The 20,096-nt window shown below is 31.9% G+C and overlaps 1 protein-coding gene across 1 annotated transcript; it reads right to left on the bottom strand.

Annotated features, from left to right (window-relative positions):
- Window positions 1-206: 206 nt before the first annotated feature.
- On the bottom strand, window positions 207-19,524 carry LOC119834911. The gene is made up of 37 exons (XM_038359484.1): window positions 19,346-19,524; window positions 18,546-18,776; window positions 16,272-18,109; window positions 15,978-16,067; window positions 15,780-15,890; window positions 15,332-15,487; window positions 15,030-15,185; window positions 14,268-14,411; window positions 13,634-13,771; window positions 13,170-13,313; window positions 12,912-13,034; window positions 12,483-12,626; window positions 12,249-12,407; window positions 12,026-12,169; window positions 11,676-11,861; window positions 11,206-11,352; window positions 10,754-10,957; window positions 10,459-10,602; window positions 10,207-10,386; window positions 9,974-10,120; window positions 9,669-9,821; window positions 9,405-9,585; window positions 8,621-8,730; window positions 8,289-8,435; window positions 7,850-8,049; window positions 7,640-7,673; window positions 7,211-7,412; window positions 7,055-7,136; window positions 6,635-6,813; window positions 5,993-6,179; window positions 5,497-5,691; window positions 4,984-5,080; window positions 4,746-4,902; window positions 4,067-4,273; window positions 3,484-3,644; window positions 3,040-3,195; window positions 207-2,600 (listed from the first exon to the last, which is right to left on the bottom strand). The coding sequence occupies exons 2-37, from the start codon at window positions 18,721-18,723 to the stop codon at window positions 2,442-2,444; spliced, it is 7,140 nt and encodes a 2,379-aa protein (XP_038215412.1). The 5' UTR covers window positions 18,724-18,776; window positions 19,346-19,524; the 3' UTR covers window positions 207-2,441.
- Window positions 19,525-20,096: the final 572 nt, after the last annotated feature.

Raw genomic sequence — 20,096 nt, 5'->3', positions numbered from 1 at the left:
ACGCGACCAACAATTTGCGTGTTTTTAATTTTATTTTAACCTTACACTAGTCTACATAGAAAAATATCAAAAATATTTTGTGTTTTTCTTTTATTAGAACCTTTCAATACATGACCGATGCATTGAAGTGTATAAAACTGATAAAAGTTTTAAAAGTTCTATTAAATTTAAGGAATAAACTACTAAAAAAATAACAAACAAAATCATTTTTCGTAAAAAAAACTTTATTAGGCAACAAGCATAATGATGTACTTACTAGTAGATAAATAAATATATTAATATCACTGAATTCCGATATATGGTTTCTTTATAGCTAAAACTTACTTATAAACAATATTGTTACAACTTTAACATAATTTACATTAACTCATTAAGTATTAAAACACTTTTACATGTGTTTATCCTATATACACATCCGTAACAAAGAATTTAATATTTTCCTTCATCAATTTTCAATCTGTCTTGGATTTTCTACGTTAAACAGAGTTCTCACATACAATGTAATATTTTTCAACACAAGAAATAATGTGTAGCGTCACAGCGGTTCCTAAACACTTCAATATTCAATGCAGTAGACTTTTATTTATAGTTGGCGTAATTCCAATGAGCTTTTCTCCAAAACGAAACTAAGAAACACTTTATTTTATATTTTCTATTTTTAAATGTGTTCACTTTAGTAATTACTAATAGACAGACCGGGGCTTAGCACAAGTTAAGAATTAAGCAAAATATTTAGAAAATAGATCACGACATGTGTCTAAAAAGTGTATTGGTTCAAAGTGGGATTGCGCAAACATAAATAAAAAACCAATTTGTATGTGGGCGCACGTATATCGAGTATGAACTGGATTAGACTGGCTACATTGTATGATAAAGTGGTATTAAAAATGGGAATTTATGGATCTTAATTTGATGTGTTTGTCTGAAAATTAGAACTAGTGATTCATAGAGAAGTTTAAAAGTTCTAGTACCAGCAAAGGATACAAAATTTTTCTTATACCTTTAAACGAGCAATTCTTGTATATATATATCTGGCATCTATTGGTGAATAATAATACTATTTTGCTTCGTAGATAGCTGGAGAACTAAAATAACACATAGGCACTTTTTATACCAATATTCATACGGGATACGGACTTACGCGGTTTCAACCGCGGGTCACAGCTAGTATCTTATAATATTTACTAAATTGTATTATCATTGACCCTACTTAAAATAACTGAATTGGAGTATGATTGGAAGTTGGACCTTAATTAAGACCAATGTCGCGCTGAAATCATGACGCCAAATAAATTCTAAAACGTGTCCAGTCGATGACATTCGTGACAAATTGAATATGCCTTACAATTGACGTCTGCATATGCTGAATAATTGGCACTAAACTGTTTAATTAATTTTATGGTGTATTGATTTCGTAGATGGCAACAATTTTATACAGACATACAATGTTATTTGAATTGCGTAAAGTATAATGTATCTATTCAATACAACGCTGCAAGGTTTATAAAACACTGATAAGATAAAATGTTTGATTCAGGAAAATATTTATTGCAGTTGTACCTGTGAATTATGAATCGTCATGCTATTTTATAGAAACAACACCACTTATTTATCAATAATCTACGAATAGACAAGCTCTTCTGTATTGTCACATTAAACGTGTAACAAAAACAATGCCTAAATAATTATTCAGATTATTGCTTACTGGATTGAACTAAAATATTTAACAAGTGTTGTAGAATCATTGAATAATATAAGAATTCATGTAAGATTTATTTGAACTGAATAAAATTTCAATTCACAAATTTTTGGTTGTATTCACAAACAGTATATTATTCCACTATAAAGTTACAAAAAGAGGAATTGGTTTAATATGGCACTTAGCACTATGAAGAAAGGTCAAGTTTTTATATATGAGAAGATTTAATTACTAGACCTTTAAAAGACAAAATATAAAACGGATCTGATCTTCATATTGTTTTATAATTGATTAACAGAAGTCTAAAACTGATAGTAACTTTAATACTAAGATTGAGAACACATCATTCCGAATGCATTTTACAATTTTTACATTCCGTACATTTCACACATTCACATCGGTTTTAGAATTTAGATCATCGCTAGGTTTACACTTGGCAGGAAAAAATTAATCTTGTCCATAAGATCAGAGGTAAAATACTCGCATATATATCGGAGTTTGTTAATTCCGCTTACGAATACAAATGTTATCACAACACACTATTGAATGATGCGTTTAACGTATAAAAAAATCCGTCGATCCAAGACATTCCGTAGTAGTTATTTATTTATCATACAATAACACAACAATCCGCCAATATTTTATTTCAATAACATCTTTGGAACACTGGAGTACAAATCTCCTTACCTAACAAGTTAAAGCTCTTATATGTTTGTATGAAATGTGTTAAAATTAATTTCTATCACGTGTTTATAACGAAAAGCATACCAGAATGCGTAGATATAGCTAATTTTTTGTGATATATGGGCAGTGGACAGAATTCCATTGAAGTCACTTCGGCTAAGGGGAACTGATCTGGACACTTCTTACGAGGCTTGTTTAAATGTTGTTGGATATCCGACTAGAAATAAATTAACAATTATTGCAACATACATTAGTTATTATGCAATGTTTGAATTGATTATTGGTGAAATTCTTTAAGAAATATTAAACTACTATACGCTCGTACCAGCTCAGCCCGGATATCAAGATTCCTGTTTTATCCCAAGGGAGCATTTAATCAGGATAACAAGTATCCTATCACCCAACTCAGCTCATGCCCTTCTTTTTTACCAAATTTCATCAAAATCCGTTAAGTAGTTTCAGTTTTTTTGTAGTCTGAGGTCCTCACCAGTGAGCCACAACTGCTTCTTCTATGCTAATTTAGAATTTTCTCAATATCGCGTATTTATTATTTTTCGTTGCATTAAAAGAAACCAATTAAATAAAACTATTGTAAGAAAATTAAATACTAACATTATTCCATAACAATTTAATTGTTATTGCTAAATAAAACTTACCTTATCCAAATCCGAGGCATATTTATATTCTATCCCATAATATTTAATAACCTCATCGTATACGTAAGATTCCAATTTAAGAGGTTGCTCAGATTTCTTTTTCGACTCTTTATTCTCTTTCAATGGCACCATATCAATTTTTATTCGTAATTGCAACTGTAAAGAAAAATACATATTTTAAAAATTCTATTCGCCGATTGGTTATAACGAAAGCACGCAATTAGGATCAAAACGCTACCACATTTCACATTGTTGATACCTACACTTTTGAACTTAATTTCCAATAAAGCATTTTACATACTTCTTAAAGTAAGTATAACAAAGTTTAAGTTCAATAATATTAATAACTTATTAGAGATAATAAATTAATAACTTAATAGAGGAGATATTTGGTCTTACAGCAAAAAATGATTGCAGAACAAAAGGAAGAAATATCTCACTCACTTCCCGTTTATCGTTGAACACCGGGTGAATAAACATAGTTTTGAGCAGAGGTGGTATGAAACACGCGACTCTAGCGCAGTGCAGGCACCCACACACCGCGCTCATGGGCCCGAACCGTCGGCCCGCGCCCCACCAGTCCAATTCGTTTATGGCTTGAGATACTGTTGGTATAAGGTTCGTTGAAGTAAATTTTATAATCACGATATTTATAACCTCCAATTGTTAATGTCACATACTCTTTCAAATTCTGATTGATCAGTTGTATTTACGACGAGTTTACTGCTATATTTATAAAGTAATCACCAATATGACTAAAGAGACATTATCGTACTACTCCTCCACCCAGGTCGGTAATTTTTTTTTATTCATAATAGGGCAGCGCTTGACCACATCTTGCCAGGCGGTAAGGTGCGATGTGGGTTCAGATGTAGCGCGTTTCCCTAGAGGGTATCTTCTAGAGGTCCCTAGAGGGTTCGCTCTTCTCTTAAAGACCTCCAGATTGTACTCGTCGGGGAACACAGACTCAGGAAGCATGTCCCTCTTGCGGTTCAAATAAAGAATTTAAATCGTAACCGGCACTCACCAATGTCGCTGTTGCCCGCGAGCAGCGCGGCCGGCCAGAGCGGCTCGCGGGCGAGGCGCGCGGCCGTCAGCTGCACGTGCGCGGTGGCGGCGGGCGCCGCGGCCGCGCCCAGCGCCGCCGCCGCGCCCGTCGGCGACGCGCTGCACGCGCCCCCGCCGCCCCCGCCGCCCCCGCCGCCCCCGCCGCCCCCGCACAGCGCCACCACGTCTGCACAAACACATAAAGAGCTTTAGGAACTTAAGAGTTCTTCCTTTCTTGATCCCAAATTGAAGTCGGCTATCCATTTGTAGATGCGTAAGTAAACGACCTTACGCCTCTCCAAATGTTCATGCGCGGTGGAAGTACTTACCATCAGGCGAACCACCAGGTTAATTACCAAGGATGACATAAAAAAAAAAACATAAAAAGTCAAAGGGTAAACTAGGATCCCTCTAGTGTAAAGTTATGTCCCGTGTCCTCTAATGGGGTAAGGGGCAGATGATATACATCTGTTTTACTAATCGATTTTCTGTATGGACAAATAACCTAACCCTTCTGTGTCCTGCCAATCCGAGACATTTATTTTTTTGTGCGTCCCCACCGAGAATCGAACCCACGACCCCGCGATTCTACGCTCACGCGTGAACCACTGCACCAATTAAAAGTTGTTTTAAGTGAAGGTTTAAAAATATTTACATACCGGTCACGCAAGCCGTATGTGGTTTCTCATCATGGAATGGATAGAACACTGTAACGCCATCTTCAACACACGTTAGCAATGGTGAGTCGGTGTTCAGATCAAAGTTGGCTGTAGCTCCATTAGAATATCCGACTATAATACAGGCATGACCTTTGTTCTGGAAAAAAAGAAACAGTTACCAAAATTCCATTTAATGACAATCGTGACAAAATCTTATTAAAATATAATATATACTTACATTTGACCAGCTAATGGCAGTGCTCTGAAATTTTGGATTTTTATCGCGGCACATGCGTAACTCCACTACAGGTTTCAGCTTATACACCAATTTATCACTGAAACATACATACTTGCATCATTTATTGCTTTTATTATAATAAAAACACGATGCTTTAAAATGTAAAAAATATATAGCTATTTCTATTTTTCTCATTTCTGAATATTGATGTAGAAAGAAAGAGGTATGTATATCGGTGAGATTTCTCTTTACATTTAATTACAATGAAATAAATTTTTTTAAGTTTGAAATATCTATTGAATGAATGATATAAAATAATAAGGTTTATACGAGTATATAAGTTTGTGGTTTATTACTTAATATTTATTGTATTCATCATTTAATATGTATTAATTATTTTATATCACCAATCCTTGATAAGTGTACAATCTTTACATAAATCCATGTCCATTTAAAATGGGTCAAAATCGAGTCTTGGGGAGCCACTTGCATAATAGAAAAAGAAATACTGACCCATCTACAATCGAAGACGGATGAGGAACTGAGAATATATAAGCAGAACCATTAGAGCAAGCCACGGCTAACAGACCGAGCCTCGTGAAAGTTTTTGTTTCCTTATTATTTATTTCCCAAGTCCCAGACGGGCACCAGTCCATACTCCACACTGTGCCAAAATCGTGTGCTAGCCCAAAAATGAATGACGGTAGCCTGAAATCATGAGAGACGTTAAAGTTATATTTTAATATCCAGAACGTAAATACATTATTTATATTTATCAATAAAAATATATAAAAAAAAGTGGAAATCATGTTTTATGAGTGTGTGTAAATGAAGAGAGTACATGCGAAATTATGACACAAAAAATTATAGTATAATATTTATAAATGATTGTTATATAAATAGAGAACTAATATTTCTTTTAAAATTTCTTACATGAAACAAGAGAATATTTGATTTGACACTGACAAAAAATACTCATTGCCACATAACATAGAGGAGAATTACTTACTCCGTCATATCATTGAAATCCCATATCTGTATCATGGCAGGATGTTCGACAGTCTGTGTCACGTCAAGGCGCGGCGCATCCGGTCCGTTGAAGCAATTGACGCTCAGATATGGAGTACTATCGCCGTTCCTTCGGGGCGGCACCCAGCGTATACTGTTTATACTAGCACCCACGAACAGACTGAGACCTAAGAATTATACCAAATGAACTAATGAGACATAACAAATACGGATAAAAAAAGGGTGGAAATAAAAATGGTTATAATCATTACGTTGAATAAATATTTGACGATAATGTAGTAAGTACAAGTATTATTGAATATCAAAATTAGGAAAAATTCACTCAGATAAAGACAGAACACACAAAATAATACCATATTATAAAAAAAACTTTTCAAAAGAAGAATTTTGTTACATATGATCCTAAAAAATAGAACACACACCCACGGCGTCACTCTTGAGGTAACCTTTTTCGCGTGAAAGTGTAACAAACATGAATACATCCATCGATTCATCCATACTTATAAACTTTCGCGTTTATAACATTAGTATGATAACATGAAACTCATTCTCCAGAATTACGCGAGAAAAAGCGGCAAGACGTATGTAAATTTTTTTCCATCGTATCTAAAGCCAATCATACCTTTTCCTTTCCTCGCTTCAAATCGATCGTATGTCGTCCATCCGTCCGTCGAGTACATAACGTTACAGGACTTCGCCAAAGGAGGCATATATTCGGATAGCTGATCGTCAGCAACTGCTTCATATTCGCAGCTCAACCATTGAGGAAATAGAGTACTCGATGTGAAATGTGTCTTGCAACTGGAATTTAATATAAACTTAAAACTGGATGTTTTTATAAGAACGAATGTACCATAGATGTAGCAGACAGGAATATTTTATATATAACCAATTTAGAGAGACGTCACTTCACAATGAATAATTATGAATTATTTTATAGCATTAAGAGATCTAACATTTACGTGTTTTATGTAGTTTATACTAACATATACTATAGATATAATAAGGAAAAAACATTAAAGTAAACAGTAAAATTACTTACAATTCTTTTGCACTATCATTAATATACGTAGAAGGTTGTGCGACCGTAAAGGGTATTCGTTTGTTATTAATCGTTGCAAACGCTGCAAAGTGCAAAAAATAATTGATAAACAAGAAAAAAAACATTATAAATATTTTTGTACAGAGCCCAACTTACACGATTCTCCATACTTTTTCTTTCTCTTCACTTCAATTTTATCGTCGTCAGAAACGCCTGAATCGATTTCCGTGTCGATGGACTCTTCTTCAGAAGTCGGCTCGATTGCCACCGAATCATCTGATTCACTGCTGCTGCTGTCTCGAGTCTCATCATAGTTATCATCCTCTGTATCATTATCACTATTATCTTGATCATCAGTCTATGGAAAAGCATAATAATTATTGTAATGATTGCATTTATAAAGGATTGTTTGGAAATAATTTTATAAAAGGTGAATACTCGATTAGATAACGATTTAACTCAAAAACTACACATCGATTATACCGACTTCGTTCGTGTTGAACTACCAGCGTACGTTAGTTCGGGATTATAAATTTAATGAGATTGAGTTTTTATAAGTAACTATATAAAAACAAATAAATTTACCTTCGTTGTAAAGTTCTTGATGACATCTTTAGCCCTGAAAAAAAAATTTATTAATGTTCATAGCAAAAATATATACAAACAATGTACTATAATTAACTTCGATGGACTCATGAAGATTTTAATAACACTATGAAATTATATTATATAGTTACAGTATATATATTTCTTAAATTTAAACTCAATAACATGACATTAATCTGTCTTACTTACTTTTCAGCGGCTCGCCTTTTCCCAGGAGTTTCTTGATCCTCTGGTTTCTGGTTTAATATCGCCTCTTGCCTAGCCTCTTTCATTTGTTTGTTAAGCTGTGCATACTCTTGCTCGCGGTGGGCTTTCATATGCTGAGCTTTGTACACGCCTATATATTTATTGTTACATATTTCGCAATAACTCTTGTACATATCTTTTTCCTGCAAAATAAAGTAATTAATTTATCTTGTAAGATGATGATGATGTAAGATAATGATGTATTATTACTAAATTAATTCTTTTATACCCATTATTTTTTTTTGTTACTTTTTCCAAGTCTGTAAGTTATAAAGATCATAAAAAGCAAATTATTGCAGATATATATCTAAAGTAAACCAATAACAATGAGGCATACTATTGTAAATTAATAAAAAAGGGAAATTATAAAAAGAAAAAATACCTCTTCACTCTTTCCACAGAACATGACGTGAGCATAAAACCCCGTAATCGAAATTCTAACCATACCGCATTCCAAACACTGCAATGTCTTGTGATACTTTTTGTACTCTTTAAGAAATTTTTCCACACAATGCAAGTTTTTCAAGTCCTGTAATATGTAAATAAATTACTTTGCTTAAGAATACGATAGTGAGTCTGGTATCACAAAAAATATGTATATATTCCTGAATATTACATATTGTACACACATAATTGATAAAATAAATGAGAAAATAACACTTGAACCGTGAACGAAATTTACATTATAAGGTAAAGCAATAAAGCATCACTCACAATGGGTATATCTCCGACCATCCAGGCTACATTGTAATGCTTGTTCATAGCATGGATTTTCCATTTACTTATTGGCCCAGTTTCATGACAAAGAGCGCATTCGTAGATGTCTGAAATTGAAAGCATATATATATATATATACATATAATGTATAATAACGTAGGCATCCGCTAAGAAAGGATTTTGATAAATTCTACCCCCAAGGGAATAAAATAGGGAATGAAAGTTTGTCCCATGAAAATGTATTATACCGCGCCGACGAAGCTTGAGGCAACAGCTAGTATTTTATATAATAGTAATTGCTATGCTATATGGACGTTATATAAACCCCGAGAAATGTTTAGGAAAAATTATTTCTGTTTATTTGTATCTGTGTCAATCACGTAAAAACTGTTCAGATTGATAACATTTTGTAGTGTTGGTCCTTACCTACCTTACATTTCATAAAAAAAATAGTTTTTGGGGGGCATGTAATCGGGATACGAAACTAAATTGGACAAGACTTTAAAAATGAATAAGAGGTTTCGGAGGCTATAATGCCGTACTGTCTCTTCTTTCAAAATCCATATAGTATAAAATTTTGTAGTCCGCAAGCGAAGTCGCGGGCGAAACGGCTAATATTTAAAGAAATCTCTTATTTTATTAATTTGTTAATAGCGAAAATGAAACCTACAATACTATAAACGCGAAAGTTATTAATATATAGATGTATGTCACAAGTACAAATACAAACCAAACGTTTATTGTTTACAAACAACCTTATTTAACTATTCAAAAAAATTACCAGTATTCGTTTCATAATCTGGAAGAGTATTAACATCCACATCAGTGTCACAACTCTCGATGTGAGATAGGAACGACTTGACATACTTCTTAGTAACATTACACTTCGCACAAGTCAGCCCGTCGTATTTCCTCGACAAATTATAAAGGTGTTCGTGAACTTGATTCTCATCATCTGTGTCCTAAAATGATTCAGGAATATAATAGATTTATTCAATGATCATCAACAACTATCAGAATTATTTACATTTTCCAAGCAACTTACTAACGGCGTTTCACCTTCTTTCCACGCTACGTATTTATGAAACCTCTGTATGTGTGTAGTCCATCGCTTGTTTTCCATTTCCAATTGACACACACCGCACTTCACTATTTTGTGGTCTTGGCTTTCTCTTTGCACTTGGACAAACGTAGGGTCCTATAAATTAATTGATTATACAGTATATTCATTTAAAAAATCCTAAAAAATCACTATAAGCGTATGAAATATTCAGACACGTATATAAATGTTGAAAATGAATAACTACCAATTTAGTTGTTAGTTTTAATAAAATACTATTCCTCAATTACCATATAATCACCAGTACAAGACTGTATGTGGCTCAGATATGATTTTGCGTATTTGCGTTGACACCCACACTTGCTGCAGGTAAGTTGGCCGTGTGTCTGAACGATATTATAAAAATGTTGATACAATGCGTCATCGTCATTCGCATCCTGAAAATAATTTGGAATAAACATTAAAAACGTCAACAATATAAGAATATTTGAAATTTTCCAAACAATTAGACTATAATACTAACAAGAGGTGTTTCATTTTCTTTCCAAGCAATATAATCATGTTCCTCTTTAATATGTAACACCCAGTTCCGGCTCTCCATCTCTTTCTGACACACACCACACTTCACTGGTGTCTTATCATTTGCATCAGTTAGGGATTGATCCAAATTACTTGTGTCTGCTATTGATTCATTAGTACAATCCTGTAAAATAAATTGGTTTTTCTAAATTCATTGATTTGTAAATTCATTAATGTTATTTAAAAAAACACTTACAGGATTCCCATTGCAGCTTTTTATATGGCTCAAATAGGACTTAACATATTTACGACGACATCCACATTTGAGGCAAAGTAGACCATTATTTTGTTTAGAAATATTATACAAATGTTCGTAAACTTCGTCTTTATCGCTTACGTTCTGAAAAGATTATTAAAAATATTAAATATATATTTGATTATCGCTAAACGCTCTTTAATTTATTAATTACAGTTTTTGTTGTGTTTATTAGAACAAGAAAAAAAATCAAAACTGGAATATTATTAAAATATATTATTTGTGCAAAACTTACTAAGGGCTTTTCGTTTTCTTTCCAAGCTATGTAATTATGTTTTTCCTCTATATGATTTAACCAAACGTTATCTTCAATCTCTTCTCGACATACACCACACTTAATATTAATGACAACAGCGGGTTCATTCTTATTATGAGTAAAACTATTTGACGAATTTCCATCCTCATTATTGCTATTAAGTAAAGGATTATTTGAAGATTCCTGTAGAAAGGGCAAATCGTTATTTTACCATAGACAACTTATATGTATAATTTTTACAATACAAAATCAACCAGAACAGGACCTAAAGGAAATCTACATTTCTAATTATCAAATACTGCCTACAAAATGATTCTAAATAACATTAATGTAATGAAATTTTATTTCTTATAAAACAAATATGTTTGTATATAAACTATTGAATAACAAATATAACCGAATCATTAATTTCAATTCAGAAGTCATCTTACATGATCCCCACTCTTGCACGCTTTTATGTGATCCAAATATGCTTTAACGTATTTCCGCCGACAGCCGCATTGAGAGCAGACCAATCCATTATTTTGTTTAGAAAGATTATATAAATGCTCCTGAACATCATTTTTGTTGTTTGTATTCTGTAATTTAAATATAATTGAAGATAATTCATAAAAATTATGGTTAAAACTTTATCATGGAAACATATAATAAATTGTTTCCATTTCTATTAAAATAAGTCGTAATTTCTATCTGGCTATCTGGCTGGGAATTTTTCAAATCGGACCAGTAGTTTCTAAGATTAGTGCGTTCAAACAAACAAACAAACAAACTCTTCAGCTCTATAGTACTAGTATAGATGAATGAATAAAAAAGGACACCCACACTAAATATAATTACGCATAAGCCTTATTGCTAAACAGCAATCTATTTTCTATCCAATGAAAAAGGTAAAAGTACTCACTAAAGGTGTTTCGTTTTCTTTCCATGCTATGTAATCGTGTTTTTTTTCTATATGACGGAGCCAACTACCATTTGAAACTTCTTTTTGACACACCCCACACTTCACTATCGGCCCACTTTCTGTCGTATCTTCTGGAACTGTGCTGTCCAAATTACTGATATCGGCTTCAGAGTTGTTGATATTATCCTAATCCGTGAAAAAATAATATACTGAGTTTGTTAATTTGGCATAAAATAGAAAAACAATTATACATTCGCCAATATAAATATTCTGGCCTAAGGAAATCCTGGTTATTATATAGCAGATTGACCAATGGATAGTCAAAGAGATAGAGATTTAAAAATACTTACACTACTTCCACTGCATGTTTTAATATGACTTAGATATAGCTTAACGTATTTGCGACGTATTCCACATTTAGAACAAACAAGCCCGTTATGCTCTTTAGAGATATTGTATAAATAGTCATAGACAGCCTCCCTATCATTTTCATCCTGGAATGTTGATAGTCCTTTAGTATAGATATAAGTACATGTGTGAATTGGACATAACAAATGAAGTATATAAACGTACCAAAGGTTGATCACCCTGCACCCACGCAATATAATTATGTTCCTTCTGAATATGATTAATCCACTTTTTTTCGCGTACTTCTTTGCCACATACTCCACATTTAACTGTGTTTCTGGTACTATTAAGGGTACTGTCTAAAGTGCTATTCAATGTAGTATTCTAAAATGAAATATTACATACAATATATTCTTAATTATTTTGCACTTAACTACAATATAAAAATAAATAACTTACCATTAAACCTTCGCAAGCTTTAATGTGATTTAGATACGAGCTCACATTTTTTAGATGATACCCGCATTTTGAACAAACCAGTTCACCTATTTGTTTAACAATAAAATGTAAGTGCTGTTGGACGGATTTTTCATCATCGATAGTCTGAAAGTAAATATTGGATTTTTGTATATAAACAAATCTGTTCGACGTGTTATATATTCTACTAAACTAATAAATGCGAAAGATTGTAAGGATGGATATATGTGTATGTTTGTTACTCTTTCACCCAAAAAGTAATAAACCGATAATAATGAAATTTGGTAAGTAGATAGCTGTACAACTGGAATAATACATAGGCAACTTTTTATCCCGATACTCTAACAAGATACAGACTTACGCGGGTGAAACCGCGGGGCGCGGCGAGTATTATAATAATATTTTACTTACTATCTCGGGTTCACCATCAGCCCAAGCAATATAATTATGTTTTTCACCAATATGTGTGTACCAGTCACTGACTTCTTCTTGGCAAACTCCACATTTTATAACTTCACTTGGTTTCTCATTGGTCTAAAAAAATATTATATTATATTCATAACACTTACTATATAAATAGCATCAATATGCTTGTCAGTTTTTATAACCATAATTATTTATGTATATGTATACTATAGATAATTTGCTTTTTATAGATAATTTATTTACCTCCTCGACATCACAGGTATTTATATGATCTAGATATGCCTTAACATATTTTCGGCAACAACCACATTTTGCGCAAGTCAACCCTCCAATTTGCTTCGCTATAGAATGTAAATACTGTCGAACGTTATTCTCATCCTCGAAATCCTAGTAGGAGTTTAAATTATCAGCTTACAATAGACACAAAGTATGATTTAATTTTTAGTTTTTGTAGTATTGAAATATTTTATATAAGATAAATTTTTAAAGAAAAGAATAAATTTAATAACGAGCCGGGATTCGAACCCACGTCTGTTTGCCAAACCGTAACAACCGTAGTATGAGTAAACTATTTAGAGTAAAATAATAAAGCAACTGTTAAATATTATTCAAGAGCATATTCAATGCTACTTTACAAAATGAAGTTTAAATCGAGGTGGTTAGAACTTAGAATGCTGTAAAGTGTGAAAACATTTTACAATACGTACAATAGGAAGCTCCTCCTCTCTCCATGCAAGATAATTGTGCTCTTTGGCAATATGACTGATCCAATCGGCGACTTCCTTGTGACAAACTCCACATTTTATGGCATGAGCACCATTCGGCACATTTGTAAAATAAACTCCCTAAAATAGTTTAAAAATTTCATTTATATAAAATTACATACATAACCTTTTTAGGGTACAATACCCAAAGGGTAAAACGGGCCACTATTACTAAGACCGCTGACGGTCTGTCTAGCGGTCCGTCCATGTGTCATTTGTCTGTAAATAGTGATAGTTTAACAGCTTAAATTTCCAGAGACGAAAAGTTTCTGTTGCCGCTATAGCAGCGAATTATAAAAATATCGAAATGATGAAGCAATGGTCGGTATGGTCATTACACTGATCTATCCATATACTAGCTGCGCCCCGCGGTTTCACCCGCGTAAGTCCGTATCCCGTAGGAATATCGGGATAAAAAATAGATGTTGGCCGATTCTCAGACCTACCCAATATGCTTACCAAATTTCAGAGGAATCGGTCAAGCCGTTTCGGAGGAGTATGGCAACGAAAACTGTGACACGAGAATTTTATATATATTCCATACCATATATGTAATAATAGGTATTTAACAACTCACAGGAACAACGTTGCACTTGTTTACATGTCGTAAATATTTCTTCGTATTTTCACGTTGAATTCCACATCGACCACAAACCAAATGCCCAATTTGATTTAAGATTTCACTTAGATGGTCATAGACAACATCCTCATTCGAAAAATCCTGCAATCAGCATTAAATTCACAAAATACTTAAAAATGTATACAATTGAAAAATGGAAACCGGTATTATAAATGTGAAAATAATTCTGACTCTTGTTAACGTCTTGTAGTATATTGGCAAAAGTATAGGTTGTCTGATACGCTCACGTCACGCGTCAGTATGTACCGACAGTCGGGCGACTAGTTGCGGTGTGCGATTTGGTGCGTATTGCGAGTGATGGTAAGCCGTAACTAATACCCTAAGCAGTACAATACACGCCTTTACCAATGAATTTATTTGGATGGGATTTTGTACATAGATAGTTTAAAGCCCGATATAGGACATAGCATAGTCTTATCCTGGATATCTCCCGGGGACGGGAACTATGGTTGAAAAATTCGGGAATGTCTGTCTTTTCCTTTTTTCTGACAATTCGGGCGCAGACGCAGGCAAACGGCTTGTCTTTCTATCATATAAGAGTTTATTTATTTATTTATAACGAAATTTTAAATAAGATATTACGTTGAAATATTATATAACTGGTTAGAACAATAGATAGATATGTTAGAACAATAGAGAAATAGATTTTATGATTTTGGACCATAATTGTTGCTAAATTTTTAAGTAAACTTTACACACCAAAGGGGTGTCACTTTCTTTCCAAGCCAAGTAACTGTGTTCTTTAGAAATATGTGCTATCCATGTGTCTTTTCTTAATTTCAATTGGCAAACTCCACATACTATTGTATCATTCAGTTCTTCCGTCTCAATTTTAGAATTAACATCTGTTGTGTCCTAAAAAACATGGAAGGATCACACAATTGTTTTTCTCATGAAGACATAATTTTAAGAAATATTCAAATTAATTTTGAGTTATTAAACTTAATATATAAATTGTACTTGTACAATTTGACCAACAAAAATTAGGGGTATTGACTCACAGTAAGAGAATGATCATTTTCTAGAGGCTCAAGACCTTCCTTTGAAACACAATCATTGGAATTGACATTGTTTCTATATATTTTGCTATTCACAACTTTTGGTTTTTTCTTCAGATGAATCAAGGGTGTGTGATCTGATGAAAGCCGCTTTCTTTTCTGAAACAATTAAAAATACTATGAATAAATACGAAAGTTTTTTTTTTTTTATATCATAGTGGGCAACTGAGCTGGTGGTTCGCCTGATGGTAAACGATCACCACCGCCCATGAACATTCGCAGAGCTTAGACCTCTGAAAATGCGCTGCCCGCTTTTAAGGGATAAGGGATAAGGAAAGGATTGATGACTGGAAAGAAGGAATGGACTGGGAAGGGCTAGGAGAAGGAAATAGGCCTCTGAGAAGTATTGGGTTATCTCAAATTTAAATGAAATTATTTTGGTTTCACTTACACCTCTTGTCATGATGGATTTTTGTAAATGATCATCTTCTTTATTACATGGAGGTGGATTTGGAACAATGTCAACTTCTATTTCAAATCTTCTTTTTTCACTTTCTTTTTCCTGCAATTAAAATAGAAAATATAAAAGCGTAAGTATTCACTTACGCTTACGCTAACGATAATGATAAAAATAGAAAAAAAGTATTACCATTGATTCTTGAATGCACTCATTAAATGATAGTAAGGTTTCTGATATTGGTTGGTGCTTTACATCTACGGTGATGCTGGGTTGTGATTCCTAAAAAAACGTATCAAGTACAACATTAAGTATTTATGACACTATAAACAAATTTGGCTCATTGAATCAGAAAGATTCTCAATATCATTAGTTTTCCCCTGTATTTGTACAATTAGTCCCTTCCCATATTAATATAAACAAAATGTATTTTTTAAAGGATCTTTATTTTATCATGTTATATATGACTTAAAAATATAAACTTACATTAATTAAGTTTGAAATGTTTGTGTGGATATCATCTGTTGTAATATCTTCCATATGTCCTTCTATGCTTTGTTTCATTATACTTGGTTTATTATCTATATTTGATTTTAATTCTGTATTCACTTTAAAATCATGTGCAATACAATTATAACAGATTCTACTATATTCATCTCCAACATCAGCCATAATATCTTTTCCAAAACTTTCTATATTCTCCTCAAATTGTTGGTCATCAACAGGAACTAAATTAGAGTCATCACTATAAATGCTAAATATAGTACCAGAAGAACATTGGTCAGTATTATGATTTAAGAAATGTAAATGCTCATATGTGTCTTTAAGATCATAATAACTATAGTGACCAAAATCATAACAAACACAAAATGCTTCCTCCCTAAGTGTTTCATTTATTTCTTTAACATCGTTGTTTAAGTTTGGAGTAAGGGGTTCATCATAAGTTTCTTTCAAAGGTAAATGAATTTTTAATGGTTTTCTAGTATATGTCCGAAGACTGTCTGTATTGTTTTTTATTACAGCTATGGTGTTTCTATTCACCAAGTCTTGACCACCTGGCTTTTCAACCCCCTGAATGTGCAATTTCGATACTATACCACATTTATTCTTATTTAAAGGGCATTCTTTAATGTAAAAAGAATTATTATAATTATTGTGGTATGAAATATCTTTGCTATTATTTGCTTTATTATGTGAGTGATCTAAAATATATTTTGAATTAAGACTTAAGTCATCACTACATTGAACATTATCTTCTATGTAACTTTTCTTATTCTCTGTGTGTAATATTATTTCATTTCCATTTATTTCTATACTATGATCTTTTTTTGTAGTAATTCTATTTTCCTCAACACTTTGTTCCATTTTCATATCTTCCTCTGCACATGATATAAAATTATCAGAAATCAAGTCAATTTGCAAATTAGAATCAACCTCATTAGGATGATCATCATTATTAATTTTAATGTGATCAGTATCTGGTGCATCTTTATTGGTTACCTCACCATTAAGCATTACAGTATTGGAGCTTTCATAATTATTTTCCTTCAATGCAGTATTAATAAAACTATCTGATGTTAGCTTTGATAGTGTGTCACTGAAGTTAGCTTTTGATGTATTGCTCATATTCTCTATGTTATCATAAATTTGAATTGAGTCACATTGTTTTGAATTGCAGTCAATGCTATATTTGTTTTTAGTAGTTTTCGGCTTTTCTTTTAATTTTTCTGTTGTTATTATTGAGTTTATTGGTATTGGAATCAGAGTAGAATTACTTGGTTTATGAAATGTCTTTAATTCCTTTATGTTACAAGGAGTAATCACCTCTTCAGATATAACACAAATTTTGTTCTTTGGTTTTATTTTACTCTCTATGCTATTAATAATGCAATTTTGATTTACAATTTCTTTTTCCATACTTCTTTCTTTAGATCCTTGCGAATTAACATGCGACTTAGCAGCTATTTGACTGCTATTATGTTCATTGATAAAGTCATTTGTATTTTGTGTATATTCACTAGTTTTAGCTGATGATACAACTGTATGATTTCTATAATTTGCTTCAATATTTTCAAATTCAACATTTATTTTCCTGTCTTTTCCATTTTCCTCCAATGAATTTGTACTGGAAACCACATCATCACCAATGTAAGAAGGATTGCTAACTGATGAAGAAGAAAAGGTGGGACTAAGAAATACTGACTCTTTCATTAAGTTTGCAGTTTCCATTATAGATGTGTCTGGATCAATATTATTTGTTTTCGGTGAAGACATTTGAAACAAAGCTAAGTTGTCAAGTTCATTATCTAGGATTAAATCTGAACCTAGAAAAATAATATTTACAAAATAAAACTATAAGCAATAAATGAATAACTAATTACCCTTTTTCAAATTGTGCCATATTTATTTCAGTTGATTTAGATAACTCTCTCAATAGAATAAAAAAAAATATTATCAATTTATATTTCATTACTTAATTTCATAGGTTGCATTATTTTTATTTCACAGTTTATAAAAAAAATAGAATGCAATTTATAAAAAAAAAAACATTTTGTTTGTATAAAGGTATTAATGAGAAGTGTAGTATATTTTATTTTTAAAATTTCATAATAATATTTAAAACTTAAGAAGCAAATCATATACACATATGATACAAATAAACTGTTATTATCAAGTATTATTATTGCCCACAAATACTTTACTAATATAAAAATGATCAAAACTTAATGTTGGTAATGAAAATATAAATGTTGTACTCACCACTGTTATTTATATGATCTTTTTGTTCATTGAGATTTACATCAATATTTCCTATAGAAATACCCAATTTCTCTAATAACTTTGGAGGTAATACTAATACTTCTGTTGTTTCATTGTCAGATTCAACCACAGGACCTTTCACAAACGCTTTTCTTTTTCTTGTTTTACTTGAACTCATTTTTAATGTTAAAACAAAAAATAATTATAAATGATTCATTCAAGATTAATAATCTGAAATTAATGGGTGAAATCACCATTAAATTAAACAAATTTAGAAAAAAATATATACAAGTGTATTTTTTAGATTTGAACCATGGTCTCTTTCAACAAAAATTTAATGCAGTGCTATTTAGAAAAGTGCTAAGAGGCAACATATACATTTATTAAATTTTTTGATTAAGCTACATATTGCAATGAAATTTTTTTAAAGAAAATAACGCTTGTACTTAAATAAATTTGTAATGATTTTACAACAGATCCTTATTATTATTATATTAATATAGTTTTATTTGCAAAATAAAAAACATCATAATACAATCAATGGCGATAAAAATAAAAAGTATCGTTCAAAAATAAAATTACTTAAAAAAACCACAATTAAAAAAAATATATCACTCGGGGAATCGATCCGAGAACACTAAGGCGTAAAAACCACGTGGTGGCTACACAGCCAAATTGATACAATTTCACCGTTGTCAAATCACGAATTATATTACCCACGCCCAAAATTGAACATAAATTACAATATTACATCAATAAACTTATTTTAAAGCAAATAACAAACATAAGATCTTACTTACATCCTTACGATGAAAAAAAGGTAATTAATTACTTTGTAACGTTGAAACTTTTAACACCCACAAGTAGTACGATAGTTATATTTTATCCCTAAAGATTTTCTCAAATACAAATTGAATTGCTAGTATTTAAATTAAACTACAATTTCTAATAGGTTAAAAATTAATCCCACATATTTATATTAAGCTATTGACAAGTGACATGTAATGTCATTTCTGAGTTCTGACATTTGACATTTTACAATAATTAAAACATATATGAAACATCCATGATTGATCTATAGAGAGTATCGGTTGTATTTATTATTCTGAGGTAGAGGTACCCAAGCCTCCATATTAGTATTGAACTTTATAAACGTTCGTAGAAGAAATGTATTGATAACATAGAATAAGATTGCATTCACGCTCGTATTAGGTACATACTGTGTATTGTTTAGGCACATTTAGTTTCATTTATGTTATGTTTAACTACACTAATATTATAAAGAGGAAACGTTTGTATGTTTGTAACGTTTTCACGCAAAAACCATTGGACCGATTTCAAAAATTCTTTTACCATTAGTAACCTGCCACTTCACTGAATGACAAAGGCTTTATATATATACCACAGGCGAAGTCGAGGCGAACAGTTAGTATTCAATATTTATTTATTAAATGTAATTTAAAATTTTTTGAAGAAAGGTAAGAAAATATTGTTGGTGAGGTGGAATTTGAACACGTGACCCTAAAAAGACACAAGGTATTAAGACTTTGT

Source organism: Zerene cesonia, chromosome 1, assembly GCF_012273895.1.
Source record: "Zerene cesonia ecotype Mississippi chromosome 1, Zerene_cesonia_1.1, whole genome shotgun sequence".
Lineage (NCBI taxonomy): Eukaryota > Metazoa > Arthropoda > Insecta > Lepidoptera > Pieridae > Zerene > Zerene cesonia.
This window is presented reverse-complemented; position numbering and strand designations above follow the sequence as displayed.